Below are 22,324 nucleotides of genomic sequence, written 5' to 3'. Positions count from 1 at the left end.
TCATACCCAGAATTTAAATTCAAGGACAGCTGACAAAAAAAAAAAAAAAAGTAGAAGCCCATTTTTATTACGTGCTAGGTAATTCTTGTGCCCTTTTTCGGTAACATGACCTTACTGCAACGTGAGTAAAATTTCCTTGCCACTCAAGTAATATCGATTTCATGTTTTTTTTTTCTCTCATAATTTCCGCTTTGCTAAACCTGACAATCATGAAGCGCTCCAGGTACGTAAATGCGTTGAAACTTTTCAACTAGTGCAATGTGAAACCGTCCCGTTACTTTTTGTTAAACCATCAGAATGAGCTGAACACCAATCACCATTACGTGAAGTATTGCAGCGAGCACAAGCGCTATAGCGGGCAGCCTTTCGCAAAAGTTGTCTCATCATACTCGGGCAGCTACAGTTTGCCGTTCAAAAAGTACAACAAGCTAAAGGCGGTGACTAAAGCCCACGTGGGTTTCAGCAGGTAGCTTCCGTTGGGGCACTTGTAGTCGCAACGTCTACCGTCGAATATGGTGTTCAACGTGTGCTGGTTGTTCTTGATGAAGCCATCAACGAGGCCTGCACACTCTCCAGTGAGCATCTTCCTGTAGCACTGCGCCAACGCTTTCTCCATACTGAAACAAAGCGCAACACGTAACGCTTTAGAGTATAGTGGCGTCACATTTTAGCGGTGGCTTCATCATTATATTTTTAACTTATCATTATGTTAACTGCCTCGAGACGGGCTGACGGACGGGATAGATAAAAGCCTGACACATGTTGCACTAACATTTAGCAGCAATCAACTTATAGAATGCACTGTGTCAAGTAGGACGCGAAAACGGCACTATTTTATATCACGCGACATATCACGGTTAACGGTTTAATTCATGCGCATGAATTATGTACCTGGGACTCTTAGAATAGAGCGTGAAATGCATTCCTTACACTCAGTAACATTCATTTAGTACCATGCATTTACTCCCTAAAGGGGCTAATTTTTGTGGCAATGCATTTTGTCTCCAATAGGAGTAAAATTACTCATTTGTTTAGAGTGTACTGTGGTGCAATACAAATGAATAGAACAATAGAAACTCTTCAAGAAATGTAGTCTGCTGCAAGAAAGCTTGTGCCATTAAATAAGTTGAAAGCTTCAGTGTTGGATTTTTTGTACCGTTTGTTTGCAGTCCGCCTGCAAAAATTCTACTTTGTACGTCCCTTTCGTCCCTCATTTCGGCAAAGTCAATTTTGTGCTAGTAACTCAACTTGACAGGTTTCCTAGTAGCAAGGGAAATAGAGAGGCAATGCAATCACAGAAGAAGTAGAAGAAGAAGAAGAAGTTAGCGCGCTCTTGTACACGGCACGATGTTGTTAACTGGCGTATACAAGCGAATAATATATGACCTCGTCGCATCGCCTTCTATTGAATCAGTCTTTAACTCCCCCCGGGATCTGAAGACCCCGTTGGAAAGACACTGCAAGAAAACATTTCATTCCTTCTACGAGACGACCAAATAATTTGTGCAAATCATGCTTCATTCAGCTTGTTACGGCGAGGATCCAGTTCAGAGGAAGCGACGCTCAACTTTGCCCTCGCTTCCAGTAATGGAGCCGGACGGTTGTAAAGCCTGACCTTGTGCAGCAAATTATGCTCAGATATACTAGCATTCTTGCTGTTGCAAGTTGATATAGGCGCCATTTTAAGGGGATACTGTACGACGTGTACTCGGTGAAGAAACGTTCGTCGTCATGCAAAGCCTGGATGCGATGGCGCAGCACAAAACGCGTTTTAGTGGACAGTAGGAAATATTTTGCGTCCTTCCAAATCTCAAGCTTTGCAGGAGACGTACAACAGCTCGGAGAAGCACAGAAAATCTAGCCTGGCCAGTCTTTGTCTGGCTAACTTTTCCTTTTTTAATAAACACATATCCCCTCCCACAGCAGGCATTACATTCGATATACGTATATGCTTACAATGAACATTACGAGAGAATGCATTGGCGCGTAGCCTGTCAGGTGTGTTTTGTGTGTCCTATTTTTAAAGCTGTTCTGATACTGGCATTACCCGGACGTGCGTACCTCCGTCACAGAAAAATCAGAAGTGAAAAATGTAACAACTCGCTTTGGTCTCCCTTACTAATGCAAAATAATTCTTGAACATATTAGTGTTTGCAGAGGGGTACATATAAAGCAGGTTACTGAAACATCCTTCAAACGAATTTCATACACGTCAAGACATCCTAAAAGGAGGTCCTAAAAAGAGGACTGGGACACAAGGGAACGGAAACCGTCTTAGCACTATCATCACAAGTAGGGTGCATTTCTCAAATGCTTTTTCGCCACCACCAGAAAAAGCATTTCATAGATCGGTCCCAAATGCGCGGCAACAACCATGTAATGTTATCAGTGAATGATTGCTAGAAGTGCTTCAATGTTATCGGTGTGTTGACAGAATTTTCAATCGAATGATCCAATTAGATAGCAGGAAAAAATATAAAAGAAATTATACAAACGTGCGTTTGTCAACTGAATATCTTCCTTTGGTGCTCACACTTCGCAATGACATTCGGGAAGTAGCTTTATCAACCCTCTATTAGTACGAACAGGATAAGTCAATACCTTCGTCATGACGCCTCTGAGATACCTTCGTCTGAGACGCCGGAAAACGGGAACCACAAAATGTGACCATCATCGATATTCCATTACTTTACTGTCTGTACGACATAAAACAACGAAGCCAACAATCAACTCACTTGCTGCACAGTAGGCGTTGCAGATACATCCGAGTTTGTTTACTTAATGCTTCTCTATCTACCTGCGCAAAATGTGTAGACTACCACGGACTGCCAGTACAAGACATCGTAAGCGAGAAAACTGAACCTGCACGTTGGGCGAACGCATGTTCCGCGCTATATCTTTGACTGGCTTTAGCCGTATTATTGAAAGCCAAGACATGGTTGACTATGGCGAGACCATGGACAATCGGCATGATCATAAACAGTTCGAGAAAGAGCGATGACGTCACCGAGTGGGCGCATGTCCTAATCGATTATAATTTTCCGAAGCTAACCTCGTGTTTCACGGCTTTTCGCTGTCATTTTTGACACATCCATCATCCATCTCATCATCGTATCTCTATTTGTGTGTGTGTGTGTTGACACACGCATTAATCTACCTAAAGATATTTTCCTGTCCAAATGGAACAGTGCTACCTCAGCACGTGGGAGAGACCGAGCTCCTTCTCGACCTTCTTCTTGACGCTCTATGCGAGGAAGAAACGTTCCAAGTGGTGCCTTACCAACACCCGATCTTATGATGCTCGGGGTTCGATTTCTGCAGATGTTCCAGAGCGGGAGCGTCCTTAAAGTCCTCCATGTTTTTCACCTCCGTCTGACACTGGAACCGATAGTTGGTTACTTGTCCCGCCGAGCATTCCGAAGAGGACGCCACCGCTAGAAAGAAAGTACGTGTGAGTGCTAGTGAAGTATGAATGGATGTTGGAAAGATCGTTGTTTCATGTTACAAAGAAACTTGCAAGTCATTTTACGGACTAAGCAACACTGATCCTTCCGCACTGTCATGAAGACGTATCACTCGTAACCGTTGCAAGGAACTCGATTGCGAGTACAACACAGGGATTGCACATTGCTCAATCTGCGAAGTGGCCATATATTATACGGTACTGCATACTGTAGCCGGAGGCGATGCAAAAGGGGCTCAGTTGATCGACAGAATGAGTCACTCAGAGGTTCAAGCTGAACCACGAACAATAGCGAAACTTCTTGCATTTCCTGTGAACCTGGAGCCCATATTGCAATCATATTTGGTCATACATGACTAAGAAAATGAAGTGAGGGGATATGAAGAAAAAAAAAAAAAAAGACCACTTAGAGAGGTAGGATTTGCTACTTCCCGTCATGGGTAGTTAGTTGCTAGCTAGACGGTTAAAGGCGAGAGGCAGTCCTGTGTCCATGAGGATTGACAGTCAGACGCTGCAACGACGTACAATGAGATAGTTTGAAGGAACCGATGACACCATCATCCTGGAGAGAGCAGGTGAGGAGCCGTCGGCAGCGACAGGCCCGTCAACAAAAACCTTCTTCCACGACACGCATATATCACATCAAGGTGCTGTAGCGTCAGCTGTTTGAGCACGAATATGTTAGCAGTGGACAAGAACCATGGAGAAGGCAGCCTGAGCTTGGACGGCAAACAAATAAGGACGACACAACAGTGAACTTTCTCCAGAGGCTAGGGATCTTCAGGTTTACCATATGTAATCCACTCTGCTAATACCAGGTTGCAGATCCGCAAGTTCAGCTGTGTGGATCAACCATAAGAGCACGCGCAGCGCTGGTAAATGTTACTCAGCTTGCCGATATGACAAACCTCTTCCACGAGCGCCATTAAGGTTTGTTACCCCGCCTTGCCTGGTGACCTGCATAGCTTCATTACGGCGTGCTATTCTTAGTTCACCTTGCGCTTCGTTAAACATTTTGAGTGTGAAACTATTTTTATGAGACGGCTCGTTGTTGAGGGGCACTGTCGCATGCTCGACGAAGGCGTAAGCTAAAGTGGCGTAGGTGATGTAATGTAGACCTTCTATTATTTATTAGCTTATATGTTTATTATTCAATTGAACATACACCAAATATGCGTTGCTACGTTTAGACGAAAATACGTTTTCTATATAGTGTAACTTTCTTTCCACCACCAGCTTCAAGGGTTCTCCATCATTCTTCCAGTTTTCGTCTAAGTGGATACACTGTTTTTACGCCGGGCAAACCCTCTGGAAGTCGTACTATTTTGTGCGTCCGAGACGACTTTACTGTCGCCTTGGTGTTATCATATCATGACCCCTTCGATTACATTCAGTGCAAGATACGTTTAGGAAGCACGGACTTCACAGTGGTGAGTGTATACATCCCCCCTTCCACTGCGGTGACGCCATCGCAGATCCGAGCGATCTTCACAGGCCTCCAGGCCCCATTTCTTGTTCTGGGCGATATAAATGCGCATCACCCATTGTGGGGCAGCAGGAAAACAGACAGTCGGGGGAAGGTCTGGGCAGACGTTTTGGAGGACCTACATTTGCATCTGCTTAATGATGGATCGCCCACTTTCCTCACCCGAACTTTTCAAACTGATACCCTGGACGTTGCCGTCTGCTCCAGCGATGTTTTTCCACGTCTCACATGGTCTCCTGGTCCTGATGGCCGAGGCAGCGATCACCTTCCCATCTGCATTTCGTTCGACGGTTGTGCAGGCCGTGCTCGCAGGCGGTGGGTCACTCTCATCAATTGGAAATCCTTCCGCAATGAATGTGCCACCCGCATGGGCGAGGACATGTCCTCGGAGGGCGTAACTTCTCTCTTACAGGACACCCTGCAGCGGTGCAGCTCACGTGTGAAAGTGATCCCTGGCCGCCATGGAACGAGTCGCCGAGTTGAGAAGCTGAGGGCGTATAGGCGACGCGCAGTGCGCAAAGCTCGTAGATCTGGCATCCTCGAAGATATTCAAGAGGCCCGTCGTGCCGCAAAGCTTGTCTCCAAGGCCTTAGCGGCGCTGGATCGTCAGCGATGGAGGAAATTTTGTGCAACGCTTACGCCGTTTGTCAGTCCTGTAAAAGTGTGGCGTGTGCTGCGGTCCTTCAAGGATGCACCTCCCTCGCGTAACCCATTGGGCGCCCTTGCTTTGGCGCAGCACAAAAGCGAAAAAGACGTTGCTCTCTCTTTTTGCCACCTTATAACAGCTGGGTCACAAGCAATGTCGACTACGGCGTTCCGGTGCTACGCATCTTCTATAACTGCGCAAGTTGCAGATGCCGCTCCAGTCAGTGATCCCGCCATGGATATGGACTTCTCGCTGGCTGAACTTATGAACGCCCTTCATCTCTCTCGAGCCCGGTCTTCTCCTGGTCCGGACGACATATCATATCTGGCGCTCCGTAACTTGGATGAGCAGTCACGGGGGTGTCTTCTGTCAGCTTTGAATGCATCCTGGAGGGAAGGTAAATTGCCCGAAGCCTGGAAACGCGCACGCGTCGTTCCCTTTCTGAAACCAGGCAAGATCCCTTCACAATCGTCCTCATTTAGGCCGGTAAGCCTAACCAGTTGTGTCGGGAAGCTGTTGGAGCGCATGATACTTCACAGACTTGAATGGTGGCTCGAAAAGAGATCCTTTTTTCCCAAAGAAATGTCGGGTTTCCGTCAGTACCGCTCAGCGCTGGATTCCATCATGGACTTAGTGTCCGCAGCACAGGAAGCAATGGTCCGCAAAAGGATAATGGTGGCTGTATTCCTCGATGTGAAACGGGCGTATGATACCGTCAGTCGCATTTTCATCCTATACATGCTTACTTGTGCTTCTTTGCCATTAAGGGCCATGCGTTGGATCACGGATTTCCTTCGCGGTAGGTCCCTGTTTATCCGCACAGCTGAGGGAGATACTGCGCCTGTTCCATCAGACTACGGGGTGCCACAGGGAAGTGTGCTTAGCCCGCTTCTCCTCAACGTAGTTATGGCCGGTCTTAAGGACTGCATAGGGAGGAAAGTATATTTCTCTCTTTATACTGACGACATCTGCATCTGGACCACCGGAAAATCTCGCCCCGCCATTCAGCGGCGACTGCAGTCAACCCTTAACTCCATACACCAATACCTGTTGACGGCAGGCTTAGATATCTCGTGGGAGAGGACAGACGTCATCGCCTTCACGCGAAGGAACATGCTTCCATATCGTCTTTCTGTGGCTGGACAGCAGCTCCAGTACTCCACCTCATGTAAGTTCTTGGGTGTAACGCTGGACTCCCGACTCTCGTGGAGAAGACATATAGCGGGCTAGAGGCGAAACTCTCTAAAGGGATCGCCCTAATGCGACACATTGCTGGCATTAGGTGGGGCTGCGATGCGCGATCTCTTTTGGCCATTCATCGAGCCTTGGTGCGTGGTCCGCTCCTATACAGCCTTCCAGCATTACACGGGATATCGCCATCCTCCGAGTCCAAGCTTCAATGTCTTTTGGCACGTAGCCTTCGTGTGTGCCTGGGCGTGCCAAGAACAACGGATACTTGTTTAGTCATGGCAGAAGCGAGAGAGACTCCGCTTGCTATCCAGCGCTTTAATGAGACGAGCCGTCACTATCTCCGTTTGTTGGCTCATCACCGGCGGCACCCTTTACTGCTGAAGCTTTCCCGTCGCAGGAATCAAAAGTTCAGGTCCTGCATTCAACAGCTAAAGCCTCACCTGCCACGTTTTCAAGTTGAACCCCAGGTGCGTTCAACTCCACCTTGGACCCTCCCTCTGCCATCTGCTCCACTATCCGTTCCCGGGCTGCAGAGAAAGGATGATGTCGCTGCAAGTGTGTCCAAGGCGGTCACACTGGATATGATGAGCGAGCTGTATGCAGGCTTTACTCCTGTTTTTACGGATGGCTCGTCCACAAAAGCCAATTCTGCATGCGCCTATATTATTCCGTCCGAAGATATAACTGGTATCTTCTGTCTCTCGCATCTGACGTCGTCAACATGTGCTGAGCTACATGCTTTGCTCTTTGCCATGCGCAAGATCCTGCAGTGTTCAGCTCGGCCATGGGTCTTCTACGCAGACTCGAAAGCTGCTATCCAATGCTTCGCAACAATGGGCATTCGAGGTCCTCTCATGTCCATTGTTGCTGACGTGCTTGAAACTTACAAGGAGCTGCTGGACCTGGGCCACTGCATAGTATTACAGTGGGTACCTGGTCATGTTGGCGTACCCGGCAATGAAGAGGCCGACCGGGCGGCCCTGCGGGGTCATCATATAGCTTCAGCCCACTCTATCATCTTGCCCAAAGGTGATCGTCAGGCCCTCGTCCGTGCTCTCTCTGCAGACAAGACAAGATCACAGTGGCTGCATGACATTACACCCTACTCTCTGCTCCACGCAGTGGATCCGTCTCTTTCACTGTCGCTTCCTCATCGCCTTCCGCGACACTACGCATCCCTTCTTCACCGCATGCGGCTGACTGTTGCATTTACACCAGTTATGAGGCAGCGTCTTGGCCGTGCGCCCTCGGACGTCTGTGCAGCATGCAGTGTGCGTGCAGACCTGCACCACCTACTTATGGACTGCCCGGACTACCAGCGGGAGCGTGCGATCTTGCAGCACGAACTTCATGCGATCGATCATCGCCCATTTACCATAGGCAAGGTGCTGGGCCCACGGTCCAGTCCAGCTCATACACGCCAAGGTCTGCGTCACCTTTGGGACTTCCTGCCATCAACAGGCCTCTCCACCCTGCTTTGTTTACCGGACCCCTTATCATATCCATCATCATCTCTCATCACGTACAAGTGGCACTGGGGCAGCGCCCAGCCTGCTGGTCGGCATCAGCCCCATCTCATCATCATATCTCTATTTGTGCGTGTGTGTGTGTCTCCATCATTCTATTGACATATTACCTATGGAAATTGAAGTTCTGAGGCTGGAACACAGAGAAAGGACAAACACACAAAGCCTCAAGTGCCTAAGAACAATGAATGAAGAAGGAAGGAAGTCACTGGAAATGTTAGCCAGCTGTAGGACTCGAACCCACATCTTATCCCATCCGAGCCCACATCGGTAATCCAGAAGATGTGGGTTCGAGCCCTACAGCTGGCTAACCTTTTCAGTGACTTCCTTCCTTCTTCATTCATATTACCTATGATCAGGACCGGCGAGAGAAATTACGGGTCCTGGGGATGACTCCGGATTAGTCCAGCCCAGGCCCCCTCCTCGCGTCTCTCGGTGCTAGGAACCGTCAGGCCTTGGGTCTGACAGGCCCCTGTAGTAGTCCTGGGCCCCGCGGGGCTCCGTCCCCTGCTGCCCCCCCCTCTCTCGCCGGCCCTGCCTATGATAATATCGTCGCTGCCGTTAGCGCAGTGGGGGTGCCAGCAGGGTCAAGACCGAAACGGACTTGTAATGTGTTGTCATTTTAAAAGGAATGCGGCTTATTTAACTGCGTTCAGCGCTTTCTGGCAAGGTAGGCTTTTTCTCCTTAGGTACAGATGTTAGTTGGCAAAATGCATCGCATATAGTGGTACATTTATGGCGGCCTATTACCTTCCATAAGCTATCTGATGTGAAAGTATGGAAACAAGTTAGTAAATCGTACCGGAGAAAAAACCAAACGTCATATGAACCTTTTTCCACGTTTCTGTAGACGACGAACATCCTGTTGCTTGTAAAAAGTTCACAATAGGGGTGTCATGATGGTTGTTCCGCGAAAATGGTGGGCCTATCCTCATTGAGGGAAGCTTCATACTGCTTGTAGATCGTCCGTACATTTTTACGGATCACATTGCATAAATATTTTGCATAAAAGTAAAAGTAAAAGCATTGCATAGAAGTTTTCCAGTCTATCTATCCGGGTCAAATGCTTCACATGGCCAATTATTTGTGGCGCAAACGCACTCAAACAACACCCGCCCGAATAGACTTGGCAAATGAATTTAATGGGAGGCTTGCTTCGGGGGGAGTGATCTTTTGAACCCGTACGTGCGTTTCAGAAGTTGGGAGAAAATTATGCTGCACACTTGGAAAATTGCGGTGAGCATGCAGTTGCGGCTTAGTTGATCAGGTTAAAATATTAAAGCTAGATCACTTTAGTCCAGAAACATGTTCGGTTATTCCCACACTACGTGTACTTGACTTGTATGGTTCTCAACCGGGGCTCTGCAAACCTTATGCTCAGGTTCCGCATACACGATACTGCGGAGCTCCCGTGAGTGAAACTTGAGTGCGTTCCAAGGCTCGCCATTGGTCAGCCTTGATATTCGACCCATTTCTACGCCAGTGTGTCTATCATTGTGTAGTCGTAGGTTCCTCGAAGTCACGCTGAGCAGGTTTCGGGTTCCCAGGAAAAAAATGAGTTGGGAAGCACTGTACCATACAAAAAGGTTTGAGCCTCACAAGCCAGGATTTAACGCATTTAATCCATTCTACAAAATGAAATTCGTTGTTCACACTACCCAATCTCGCCCATTTATGTGCGCCACACATATGTAGCGCCGACCTACAAAATACCTCGCGAAAAGAAATTTTGCGTCAATAGGTCGATTAATTAAGTCGCAAAACTACTAGAACTGTCTAGAAAAGCTGTTTAGAATGACTTACCGAACAGTGAGCTTGCCACGGTGGTGAGTATCACTATTGCATTCATTTTCGATAGCAGAAGTGGGGAAACAGACCAAGTATTCCACAGACGCAGTTTTCCTTCACTTGACTCTCTTCCCTGCAACAGCGGCAGTAATTTTCCCGTGTCTCTCCCAAAGGTTCCCGTCAGAGACAAACTTTCGTCGCTGAATCCCGTCAAGCGTCTCTCCTCTGTTGCTCGCTGTGGCACCCCTTTTGCATTCTCTCCTATACTACTGTGGCCCGTGTGGAGGAGGCCATGTGACTGCTCGCTTTTCTCTCCCTCGCCTTCCCTCTCTGGGCCTCCACGCCCCACCGAAGCGGCCGATTCCGTGCAGTCTCGGCCGTGGCACAGGGCGCAGTTTAAAAGTTTAAAGCTCAAATTTCGGAGGATTCTATGGAAATAAAGCGAGGTGAAACAGCCGGACGTGTCGCGTGTCTTAAAATTGACGTAGTGGACTGACACAAGAACCATTTCACAGTCATCGCGAAACATTCAACAACAACAACGACAATAGATGATGACGATGCGATGGGGTGTTTCACCGCGGTGGTGCGGTACTCTACCCCATTGCACGTGGAACATTATATGAAGATGATGAAGGAAGGATGAAAATGCGAGACAGAATTAAAGCGTCTGGAGCAATCCCGTGGACGACAGGAATCATTCATATAAAACACACACAGTACTTTTTTTCTTTTCTGGTACTGCAGCGCAGTGCAGGTTTTAACAGTCAGTCAGCATTTGAAGTGCACAACGGCGAGAATGCTGCCGGAGCCTCGGGGTGCCCCTAAAATTTTCGAATAACGCTTTAGTGTCCCGGAGCGTTGGGAAGCAAATTTTTCGAAGACGCCGGTGCCGGAAGGCGCCATCGATCCGCAGCTGGGAAAATGTCGTCTGCTCTCAGCAACAAGCAGCTAAGCGGAAACATAGATGCAAGTTATGTTATTGCTTTAAACAACAAAAAGAGCGTAGAATTGAAAATGCAGCGCGGGCGCATAGATGAACAACAACTGATAAACCGTGCCGTGACATTGAGATGGAGGTCCGGGTAGATAGGGTTCTCTTACTTGGCCACTTTTAGACCACTAAGCCAAGTCTTAGTAGCCACGGACGGGGATCCTGCTTTTCGTAACGTAACGTAACGTATCGGAGTTATACGTACATGCAGACAATGAGCTAACGATATGAAAACCAGAAAAGCGAGGGAAACTGCTATGTAGTAGCATACACCTATACATCTACCAGGGGACTGTGTTATTCTTGGCAGGAGGTAAGCTGATGAAAGGTGCCGACGGCGTACGGAATGGCCTCGGGTACAACGAACAAACGGTAACGAAAAGTATTGATGCTGCGTCGCTGCGTGAACCACTTCGGCAGGTCAAGAAAGGTGTTGCTCGCTCTGCGCGTTTAGGACGCTTTAGAAGCGCCGCGTTGAAGCTCGGGGGATGAGTGTAGCTGTGATGCAGCAACTGGCTGGAGTCAAAGGTGATGACTGCTCTTAAGGAAGTGCTTCATCGGTGGCAAACCCTAAGAAGAAGAGGAAGAAGAAAAAAAAGTCGGGAACCACTTGAAATTGATTTGATGAAGAACAATTGCTGCGTTAGCCATCTCGGGCTAGTGCGCGTGTCTGACAAAATGGTTGTGGAAACACTTGTGGGGGCCGGGAAGCTAGCACGACCGAATTTGTAGACGAGTTGTTAGTTGGTTGGACGAGTAGCACTCAGGAGTCACCCAGAAATGTTGCGGATTGCGCGGATTGCAAAGCCACGCTTTCGAGGAAAAAGCAGGCTGAAATAAGTCCGCCGACATTTTCATTGCTCCTCCTTTCTGAAATGGATATGCATGCAATAGGCAAATCTCTCCATTTCGACGAAACTGTAACAGCCACGGTAAGGACTAGAACGTGGTCCCTTTTATGGGTTTAGCAGGGAGCCATTGTCCTGAGGGGTTGTAGCGGGAGTGTCGACATCACAGAAGCCGAAAAAACGGACAGTTGTGGCGTCGGAGCGCCCTCGTGTTATGACGATGGTGAAGTATGCAATATTGCTGCTCCTTGCCCAGGGATGAAAAAGGAAGATGCGCTCAATATGGGGTCAGTTAAGTCCTAGCTAGCAGGTATGCCTATATAGGAAGCAATATTGCAAGGCAGAAAGGTTCCTATAGGCAGAAGCTGCAAGGGCACGCTTCTTCATTTATGCTGTAATACGCATTTCAAATGTGGGCTGTTGATCTAGCGGGACATTGTTGCTAAGCTACGGAGCTACGAAAGGATTTCACTCTTCTTTTCTGAGCTCTCTAGATATCCAATCGGCATCAGCCACTGCTGCTACTGAAAAGACTACATTGGAACATCGATTGCCTCAGTATCTACTTCTACAGCGATTATTGATTCCGTTCCTCTACGTCGAAGCGAATGCCTACGGTGTTTGAGGCATGAGTACTGCATATAGGCCTATGCAGGAAAGGGTTGGTCGTCCGGTTCGAGAACGCAGGACCAGATTTTTCCTGCAAAATGTTGACACACCTCTGGTCTTGTATGGTTTGCAGCTTAGTCGAAATATGCAACGGACTCAGCTTGCTGAGGTTGCTAGGGTTGAGGTGCTAGGGTTTAAGTGCCGCGATCGTCCTCCATTGTTTCATTGACCTGAGCTATCACTCTGTTAATTTAATTAATTTAAGTCGAGGAGGTATCTGTTGTTACGGATCTTAGAGTCGATGTACGCTTCACCGTTCACTCTGACGAAGATCCTTATATCTGCATCTAAGAAACTTCACCACGTCTTACTTACCTCGTAAGCTGAACTAGCCTTTCTTCAGTTCGTATCTGCGGTACTGAGGCATTCATGTACGACATTTAAGTCCGCCGAAATGATCTTCATGAGTCCCATGCAGCCAGACACGGAAGTTGTTCATTACTCCAGCTGAGTTGCCGAATGACTGCCGTCCAAAAGGAATACATGACGTGTTTGTAGTCGATGAGTGAGGCTGTGAACAATGAATGTGGCGTGCGTACTGTATGCACGCAGGTGTGCAAGCATACTGAACGGCACAGAGCAAATACTTAGCGAGAATCACGATGTGTTCATAAAGAAACTGCGGGTAATCGATGCCAAAAAAATAGGGAAAAATAATGTTTGCTGAGAAACCGTAGGTGCTCAATCTAGTTGCCGTACTAACAACGCAACCGCTGGACATTAGACTAGCGTGAGATGTTGACTAAAACACTCAATGGCTTTCTTCTGGTTCAGGTCCCGTATCTACCACGACGTGCTTGCTACGATTAGGGATTACGCGAATGGAACTACTTTGTTCCATTGCCGAATCTAACAGTACACTCGCAGAAAAAAGGGTACAGAGAGCCGAGCAGAGCAGAGGATGAGCAGACCGAACGCAATGCTATAGCGCCTTTTAAAAGCGTAAAAGAACCCCAGTGCTGGGTACGAACAAGACAGTATACACTAAAAGACATAAAAGAACACAGACACAAGCACTGAACTTCAACCAAGTGCTTTTATTTCATGAACATCTTTTAAAGACGTATCGGGAGAATTTTCCAGAAAATCTGCTTTGTTTCTATTGATTATCACCTTCGCACATTATCTGTATATACTACAAAATATTGGCTTATACAATTCTCTCCTAAAGGGATAAAGCGGCTATATAGCGCCGTCGCGAGCAGAAAAGCTACCAGCAGCTGTGGAAGGCTGCAGCTATATAGTATGGAGGCGCATGCAGTGATACGTCAAGAGAATGCATCGAGCCGTGAAGTATCATGTTTGCAACCTACATGGTCAGCCATTGCTCACCACTGTGCCATCTCCACAATCTTCCAAGGAAATCATCGCTGCAGAAATACTAGAATGTCTAAGGGTTGGTTTGTCGTGGTATTGATTATTCGACCATTTGCACAAAATGTAAAAGGAGAAAAGATTTTGGGAACATCCAATCCCCGTTTTGTCGTCCAACTTTCGGTCAATCTACAGCGGACATCTGTTTCCACCAAGAACGTTTCCCGCTACTTGATGAAAGGTTTTTCTGAGAAACCGATCTAGGATACTGCCATCACACGTGTGGACGATTCCTGGGACAGCTTAAAGCCACCGGGTACCCCTCACATCGGTACGACAGGCCACCGTATATGCTGCTTCGCCTGAAAAACATAATTTCTCTAGGGTTGCCATTCAATTTGCAGTCCCTGTATAGGATAAATGTATCGGTGTGTGCTGCTTCGCTTGTTGCTCGACGGGTGCAAGCGGCGGCATAATGTAAGTGAAAGTTCTGGCGCATGTATAGGAACGGCTCGCGTGCTCCGTTTCAGAGTGGCACATCAATTAGCAGCACTGACTCTGCACAGAAAACAGGAAGAAATCCTTTCGCCCCTCCGCATTCGCTCCTTGTGTACATTGTGCTGATAGGATGCAGTTCGAACCGTCTCTCGGCTGTCTGTAAACACATTTCATCATTTCGTGCGAATGCTCCGTGCAGAAAAGCTTTGGAGTGTAATCATCTCGATGATAATTAACCTTTCTACTACCACTACGCAGTTTTCCGGGACGGCTATTTTCGCATAAACGGATGTGACTCTGAACGTACGCTCTGCAACAAAGAAGATGCCCTGTTTGAATCGACTTCACCTGAATCTGAAAATTCAATCTGTATGCAAATAGCATTACTACAACATTCACTTTGACGTATATGCTAATTGCTGACGCTCCTGTCGATCTCCAGACTGTTCAGCATACTGCTGCGAAACCCCTGCAGCGGTTGCTGCAGGGGTTTCTGTCTTCCACCTGCGACTCGTGCATCGGTGTAACTCGTGCATCACTCGTAAAGGTTTCTCTTATTTACAGCTTATAGCGAGCACCAATCTGACTTGCATCCACACCTGTCTGCATTGAATGTAAAAAATACGCATCCACTGAATGCGTAGGCAACAGGGTTTATCTGCACAATAATCGTGTGTCGTGCTATCATCTGACTACTGCGCTGTCACAAGCTGATAAAATGCATCATCATTCATTCCGTCCCTTAAAACGTGCAGACGAACCAACGTACATCTGCGCGAATGTCCCACACAACCGCGATGTGAATATTGTGCCAAGGTCAGTGCGGGAGCACAAAGCACAGGAAAGAGAAGAGACATAAAGAGCACAAAAGAGAAAACACAACAAGTTTATAAAACAGGAAGGTAACCTTGTGCGCCCTTCCTATATTATATCTACAGAGTGTCCGAACTAACATGCAACAAGATTTTCCTTAAAAAAAAAGAGAGAGAGAGGGCGCTAGCAAAACCTACTGCATGTTATTAGCATATGCCGTATGTCATAGTCACCAGTATTTTATCATCGATTCTAATTAATTAGATAGATAAGACTAACTAGCTAACTTTTAAAATATTGGTTTCGGGGCCTGTAGGAGTCAATTGGAAAGCTTATCCAGCTATACTAGCTCGCCAGTAGTGGAGTGAGGGCATCACTGACAGGTCTCTCATGCATTCGATGGATCCCAATTTGTCTTTCGCTGTTCCAGACCGTTTACCACGCTATTTTACGGCCCTCCTGCAAAGGCAGTAGCCAAATGTGCCGTAGTGGCGAACATTGAGCGCGTCCTAACAGAATGTGAGCTCTACGAAACGGAGAGGCGGCAACTCTGTGCTCAGTTGAGTACTGCTAGCAGACAGACGTTCAACCTGGCTGCAATTCTTGGCCCACGTCAGAGCCACGTGCAACACCGTCGATGTTTTCTGATGTTATTGAAGTTCCTCTTGTCGACCGGGTTGCTCCAGACGGTGCAGAGTATTTCTGTATCTCAATGACCATTGGCGCTTCTTTCATGTGTGTGTGTGTGTTTCATCTTCCTTTTGAGCGGCGTACCGCAGCCAGTGGAAGTCAGCTCAATTATTGTGCTTGTACATAACTTCATTCTCACACCTCACACCTAATGTTTCGCGTGTAATGGGGTAGTGTACTGCTCTCAAGCGGTGAATCACCCCATGCCATAGACACGATTTATGTGTTGTTGTTGTTGTTGTTGGAAAGTTAGTAGGGCACCTTGAGACACACTCGATCAAGGTGTTTCCAAGGTACGATTTTGTTGATTTTCGTTGCCTTTTTTTGTCACCCCACGGGTGAAGACAGGTGATACCCTACCCCATTGGACGCGCTAATTTGGTGAAGGTATAATGGTGAGCCTCGCAGTGAGGACCGGAGTCCTTCAATGTCCAGAAAGATGAGCAATGCTTTTAGGGCGTGGCGTTGGCCAGCTGGATTTGACCTCGCACAAAGAAACTACGTCATAGTGAGACGGCGACGGCAGTCCAGACGACTTAAAGCCACCGCAAGTGTACAGTCCTCGATGGATGGTAATGAGGGCATCGGATAAGGAAGGGTTCCAGATATTGGAGAAAAAAAAAAGAAAAGAGAAAACAGCTGGAAAAGAGTGAGAGCGTTGGGGGAGGATGGCTCCCGCCCTCTCTCAAGCTCAGACCATGCTAACACTAGACCACCCCACTCTCAAATCCAGTCACAGTTCCGTTAGAATGCATTCAGCAGTTTCGTGCAATCAACCCGAATATATGAACGATGAGGTCACATATAGTACGTTGTATGTATGTGAATTTCGAGAAGCTATCGAACAAGACTACCGTCGTGAAAAATCGGTCCAGTATTTACCGAAAAGCAACGCAAAGTTTCTGCCATTCATTTGAACCGGGCTCCTTTGCCTCCTTATTGGAGGGAGACCTCGCCGTAAATGAGCCTTCACGCCACAACTCAAACACACGATTGGATACAGTGAGACAAGCTTATGCTCCAACTGTGGCGGAGTGTCGAATAGTGAGCAAGTCCCGACAGACTGTCCTATACAAAAAGAAGGCAAGATGTCAGGCTCAATTTGCTAGAGTCAGCCGCAAGTCATTCAACCTGGCTGAAGTCTACGCCCTTGTCACAACCCTGCGCATCGCCGTCAGGATATTCCATTATTCATATAGAGCTCCTGGCAACTACCGGATTGATGCAGACTATTAGGCACGCGTCGTAGTGTCTCCGTTTTATATATTTACTGTTTGTTGCAAGCCACACATTGGGATACTTCACTCACGCCCATCTCATTCCCGTATCACTCATTTAACGATTCACATGCAATATAGGGTAGGCTATCGCAACTCAACCGGTGGAACGCGCCATGCCATCGTCATCATGTTGTCTCGTAGAAAAGAAATGGGTCTGCGGAGGTGGTACGCTTAAGGAACTGACAGTGCGATCAGTCTCGTAACTGACAGCTGTAGTGTTGAGTACTATGATTGATACGCAGATGCGAAAGTCGAATCCACAAAGAACCGTGCTACAATTTGTTTCACGGGACCTGATACCACCCTGACAGAACTGTGGGGCACTGACTTTATGAGCATGCAAAATAGAGAGAGAGAGAGAGAGATACATGATGACGATGATATGGGGATGTCTTCCGCTCATTGAGCAGAATGCTACGCCATTGCTATTGGGGGAAAAATTAGAGGATGGTGATGAGGATGATGCTGACGACGCTGACGGGGTCTTAGAGACATGCAAAAAATGAATACATTGAACCGGCAAATGAGATTTCGACTTGTAACGGCGTTACGGCGACGTACACAGTCCGCAGATACAGTCTGGGTGTGACCATGCACTTCGCGCATTGCTGATTTTTCGGAGCGTTGTTTAAGTTGCATTGGGGAGTGACAAGAGGCCGTTCTTAGAGGATGTTTCGAGTTGTCGCTCTTGATAGAGCCAATGGATATTGATATTTATTTCATCTCGTATTCTTTATTTCTCAGTATTTTTGTTTTCATATTTTGATTTTTCAATCAATCAATCAATTAATCAACTCATTTTGTATTGTAAATCAACGTCGCTTAAAGACTCAGCACGTACAATATACATGCCGTCAAATGCTGTTTTGAGTTACGCTCTTACACGATTTTTCGAAAGAGCCCTCCGAGATTCATAGTTTCGGATTCTCCAAGAGTAGAAAACGTCACCTGAACTCACGCTGGAAGACTGCCAGCAGCTGTGGCGGGGAAACGGAAATGAAACCTTCCAGGGACAATGTTGCCAGGCGCGTGGGCAGAAAGAGAAGCCCATGACGTCATGCTCCCCAAACCTAGTAATTAATTTTATGATGCTTCCGCGTCACGTAGGGAAACTATATTTTGGGAGAATACAGTAGGAAACCCGTAGATTGTAATGACATAAATTTGGAGAATTTCTGACGACACGAGACTCAGTCCGTCGTGGCTTTTTAAAGCTATCGTAAAGCAATAAGCAAATAGCTCACATGTTTGGTGTCATTTAAGATCTTGTCGCTTACAAATTGCGTGCAACGTAGCAGACACGTGTTACGTCGCTCTAAAAAGTAGTTCAAATTAAATTAATATTAAGTTTAGACAAAAAATTAATTGAAATCGGTCGGGGCGACGCCTGGTGTGAGGCAACTCGCGCTTTGATGGACAACACTGATGTATTCAGAAGTTTTTTTCTCATTTTGGCTTCTAGGTTGCGCGCCTACACGTCGCTATAACGTCGCTCTCTTTAGAGCCGTGTATAAAAAAGGGTGTCTGGCCATTAATGGAACCTGTCTATATACCTGAAGCTCCACCCACTTTTTGAGCTACACGGCGAATCAGCAGCCGAAATACAGTTCGGTATTATTTCAGGCTATCCGAAGCTAAATTTCACCTGTATTTGCTAGGTGCCACAATGTTCGAGACACTGGATTGGATAGAATTGGAACGGATGTTCCTAGAGTCCTACCAACATTATGAATTTTGCGGTCGGTTTTATCGGCGCCATCTGGATGGAGAGGGGCATGTCGGGAAGACGCAGAACAGCAGAACCACATGTTCGAACAAACTGCCGGTATTATATTTTAAATATGAAACATCAGATGGAATTAAGAACGGGCAAAGGCGTGTATATGCATAAAAGTTTGTCATAAAATACAAATTTTTAGGAATCCGTAGCGTTTTCTCGCTATTTTCTTCAGATCGCTGTCTTTACTAGGCCTAACAAGGACGACTAAATATTCTTTTCACGTAAACATTGACACTGGAGCGTAATTTAATGTGATTTTCAAGATAACTACAAGATGATATATACTTACAGTATAAAATTGAAGTAACTTTTTATCATCGCTTCGCCGCTCCAAGCTACGCCGCCATTTCCGGGAAAATGTTGGTGTCATGGCGGCCCCCATAGGAAACAGCATCCAATCAAAAACGCGCAGGTTTGATTGACAGGTCGAGCCTCTCTTTTAGGCTCCTTGTAATGGCTAGGCTACCTTTTAATACACGGCACTGGCTGCGTTACACCCAGTGTTATCCACATGCGATGTAGTTTTGCCGCTGCACTTGACGGATAATGCGAAGTTGTTGTCTACTTCGGCACAGTGTTGCCCCCGAAATGTTCAACTTTTATTTTCTCAAAAACTATGAGTATGATTGGGATGAAAATGGTGACAATATCCCAAGGGGTCACAGTCTTGATTCAACTCATTTTATGGAACTGCACCTCATTTGCTTTGCGGGACCTTTAACGTCCTCGAACTACAGAGTGAAGGATGGATGAATTTCATCTTTCACCGTTAATTTCTTGGGCAATTTGAGGCTTTGTATGTATTTGTCCTTTTGTTGGGGAACAAACGACAACGACATCATTTCTGGTACGTGCGCACCTATGCATGCGCACCCGCCCACGTTTTCTCATTCTCAGTAAACCTGTTGCCCCCGCACTGTTCGGCCGTCTGTCATTGCAGATCCAATTGGTTATGGGCCCAGAGTCACGGAACTGACATCTGCGCTGCACAGGAGGGAAGCTGCTACAGGGTCAACCGCTGGAACTAACTTCGTCTCTACACAGTGCTCGAATTGGTTTCGGGACAGCAAGGAGATGGGAGAAGCAAGCAAGTTTTCGGTCGCGAAGCTGACGGACGGTAATTATCAGGCGTGGAAATTCAGGATGAAGATGCTGCTAATAAGGGAGGAAACTTGGACTTTCGTGGAAGATGAAGCCCCGAAGACACCAACAGTTGCCTGGATTGCCGGCGATGGGAAGTCTCAGAGCACCATTTGCTTAAGCATCGGCGACAGTCAAATAATACACGTCTGCAAATGATCGTCGTCCAAGATGATGTGGGAAGAACTTCGCAAGGTACATGAGAGGGCTAACCAGAGCAATAAGTTGTACCTCTTGAGGAGGTTATACCAATCGAAGATGGACAGGGACGAGGACATGCAAGGCTAAATACGGCGTGTTCTGGAATTGGTGGAGCGCTTGCGCGGCATTGGAGAAGAGACTACCGACTTCTAGGTTGCTGCTCTTCTGCTTAGTGGGCTTCCTGACAGTTATGAAGCTCTGGTGACCGCCCTTGATGCTCGTTCGGAAGGAGATCTCACGCTAGGCTACGTCAAAGGGAAGCTGGTCGATGAGTATAACAGGAAGCAAGGGTCTGCTGCCGCTACGGGCGACTCAGAATCAGCGCTTCGATCAAAGGATTCAGAAAAGCGCGAAGAGTTAAGCCTTGGCAGCCGCGACGGAATGCTTCTGGTGCAATAAGGTTGGCCACTTCAAACGAGATTGTCCGAACTGGAAAGCACAACGGAAAAGCTCTCGCAGGACACGTACTAAGCAGGGTGCGCGGACAGCCGTATCAAGCAGGTCATCCTCTCCCAATATGGCCTTTGCTACCGGTTGTTCTTCTGGAGACTGGTACATTGACTCCGGCGCAACAAGCCATATGTGCAATGACCGGCAATTTTTCAGGAAGAGCTACGTGGAGAAGACGGAAACCGTTACCGTCGCAAATGGGCAACATGTCTCTTCGGAGTGCGTTGGGAATGGCTTTCTGTATTGCAAAGTTGGCGAATCAGAATTCCAGAAAGTCCGAGTGGAAAATGTTCTCTACGTTCCGGAGCTCGAGAGCAACCTTCTTTCAGCCAAGAGGCCCGCACAGCAGGGTAATCTAGTGACGTTCCAAGGGTACCGATGCGTCGTGACCAAGAATCAGGACGTGGTCGCGACTGGTGGGATCCGCAACGACCTCTACACGCTTTTGACGGCAGGTACGGGTGCTGCGCACATAACGCAAGTTACCAGTCACTATGACTGCATTCACGTGTGGCACCATCGCCTAGGGCACCGCCATTCAGCATCTGTAGAGAGGATGCACAGAGAAGGCTTAGCAGACGGCATCGTTGTGAAGCAATGCAACGAGCTACTTAAATGCACCAGTTGTTTGAAGGGAACCAACGTGCTTCCTTTCCTTCACACGCGTCTTCAAGGGCGGAACATCTTTTGGCCTTGGTGCACATGGACGTCTGTGGTCCAATGCCAGTACTAACACCAAGCAAGAACAGGTACTTCATTACCTTCACAGATGACTTTTCAAGGTACACGGTCCTTTACCTACTGAAGTCTAAGGATGAGGTTCCTGCGAGGGTGGAAGAATATTTGGCTTTGGTTTCGAACAAGTTCGGCAGGCATCCGAAGACACTGCGTTCTGATAATGGTACAGAATATACTAATGGGAAAATTCGAGAAATCGTTCGAAAAACTGGCATCCTACTCCAGACGACAGTCCCATACAGCTCAAGACAAAACGGTGTGTCAGAAAGAAAAAATCGCACCCTTTGCGAGAGCGCTCGGAGCATGCTGTTCGATGCCAGCCTGCCAAAGACTTACTGGGGTGAGGCCGTTGTCACTGCCTGCTACTTGCACCAATCAGCTTCCGAGTAAAGCGGTTAAAAAGCGATAAAAACCGGGCTGTTTGGTGGTACATCTAAAAGCGATAAAACCCCGGTGCAGGGGACACAGTGCTTCGTCTGTGTTGTCTCTTTGTGTCCCCTGCACCGGGGTTTTATCGCTTTTAAAGCGGTTAACAAGACGCCCTACGAGCTGTGGAACAGCAAGAAGCCGAACCTGGCACATCTGAGGATGTTTGGCAGTAGGGCTTATATGGACGTCTCAAAGGAACACCGCGACAAATGGGACGCTCGCGCCATTGAAGGGACCTCGATAGGATACAGCGAAACACAGAAAGGATATCGTATACTTGTTGGAGGTACCAACAAGGAGAAGTTGTCACGCAGCGTTGTTATTAACGAGACTCCAGCCATGGAGAAGTTCTGTCGTGAGTCCCAGGCGGTACCACCTAC

The 22,324-nt window shown here is 47.4% G+C and overlaps 3 protein-coding genes across 3 annotated transcripts in view; 2 read left to right on the top strand and 1 right to left on the bottom strand.

Moving 5' to 3' along the window:
- LOC135401266 (IDLSRF-like peptide) overlaps positions 1 to 22,324 on the top strand; it is a 232,313-nt gene that overhangs the window by 26,153 nt on the left and 183,836 nt on the right. The gene's annotated exons all lie outside the window — the stretch shown is intronic.
- The window catches only part of LOC135401268 (serine protease inhibitor swm-1-like), a 43,515-nt gene that overhangs the window by 10,851 nt on the left and 10,340 nt on the right, over positions 1 to 22,324 (top strand). The gene's annotated exons all lie outside the window — the stretch shown is intronic.
- LOC135399940 (uncharacterized) lies at positions 205 to 10,385 on the bottom strand. Its single transcript, XM_064631675.1, has 3 exons — positions 10,116 to 10,385; positions 3,281 to 3,434; positions 205 to 617 (listed from the first exon to the last, which is right to left on the bottom strand). Exons 1-3 carry the CDS (start codon positions 10,159 to 10,161, stop codon positions 398 to 400), a joined length of 420 nt encoding a protein of 139 aa, XP_064487745.1. The 5' UTR covers positions 10,162 to 10,385; the 3' UTR covers positions 205 to 397.

Source organism: Ornithodoros turicata, chromosome 7, assembly GCF_037126465.1.
Source record: "Ornithodoros turicata isolate Travis chromosome 7, ASM3712646v1, whole genome shotgun sequence".
In the NCBI taxonomy this organism is placed as follows: domain Eukaryota; kingdom Metazoa; phylum Arthropoda; class Arachnida; order Ixodida; family Argasidae; genus Ornithodoros; species Ornithodoros turicata.
This window is presented reverse-complemented; position numbering and strand designations above follow the sequence as displayed.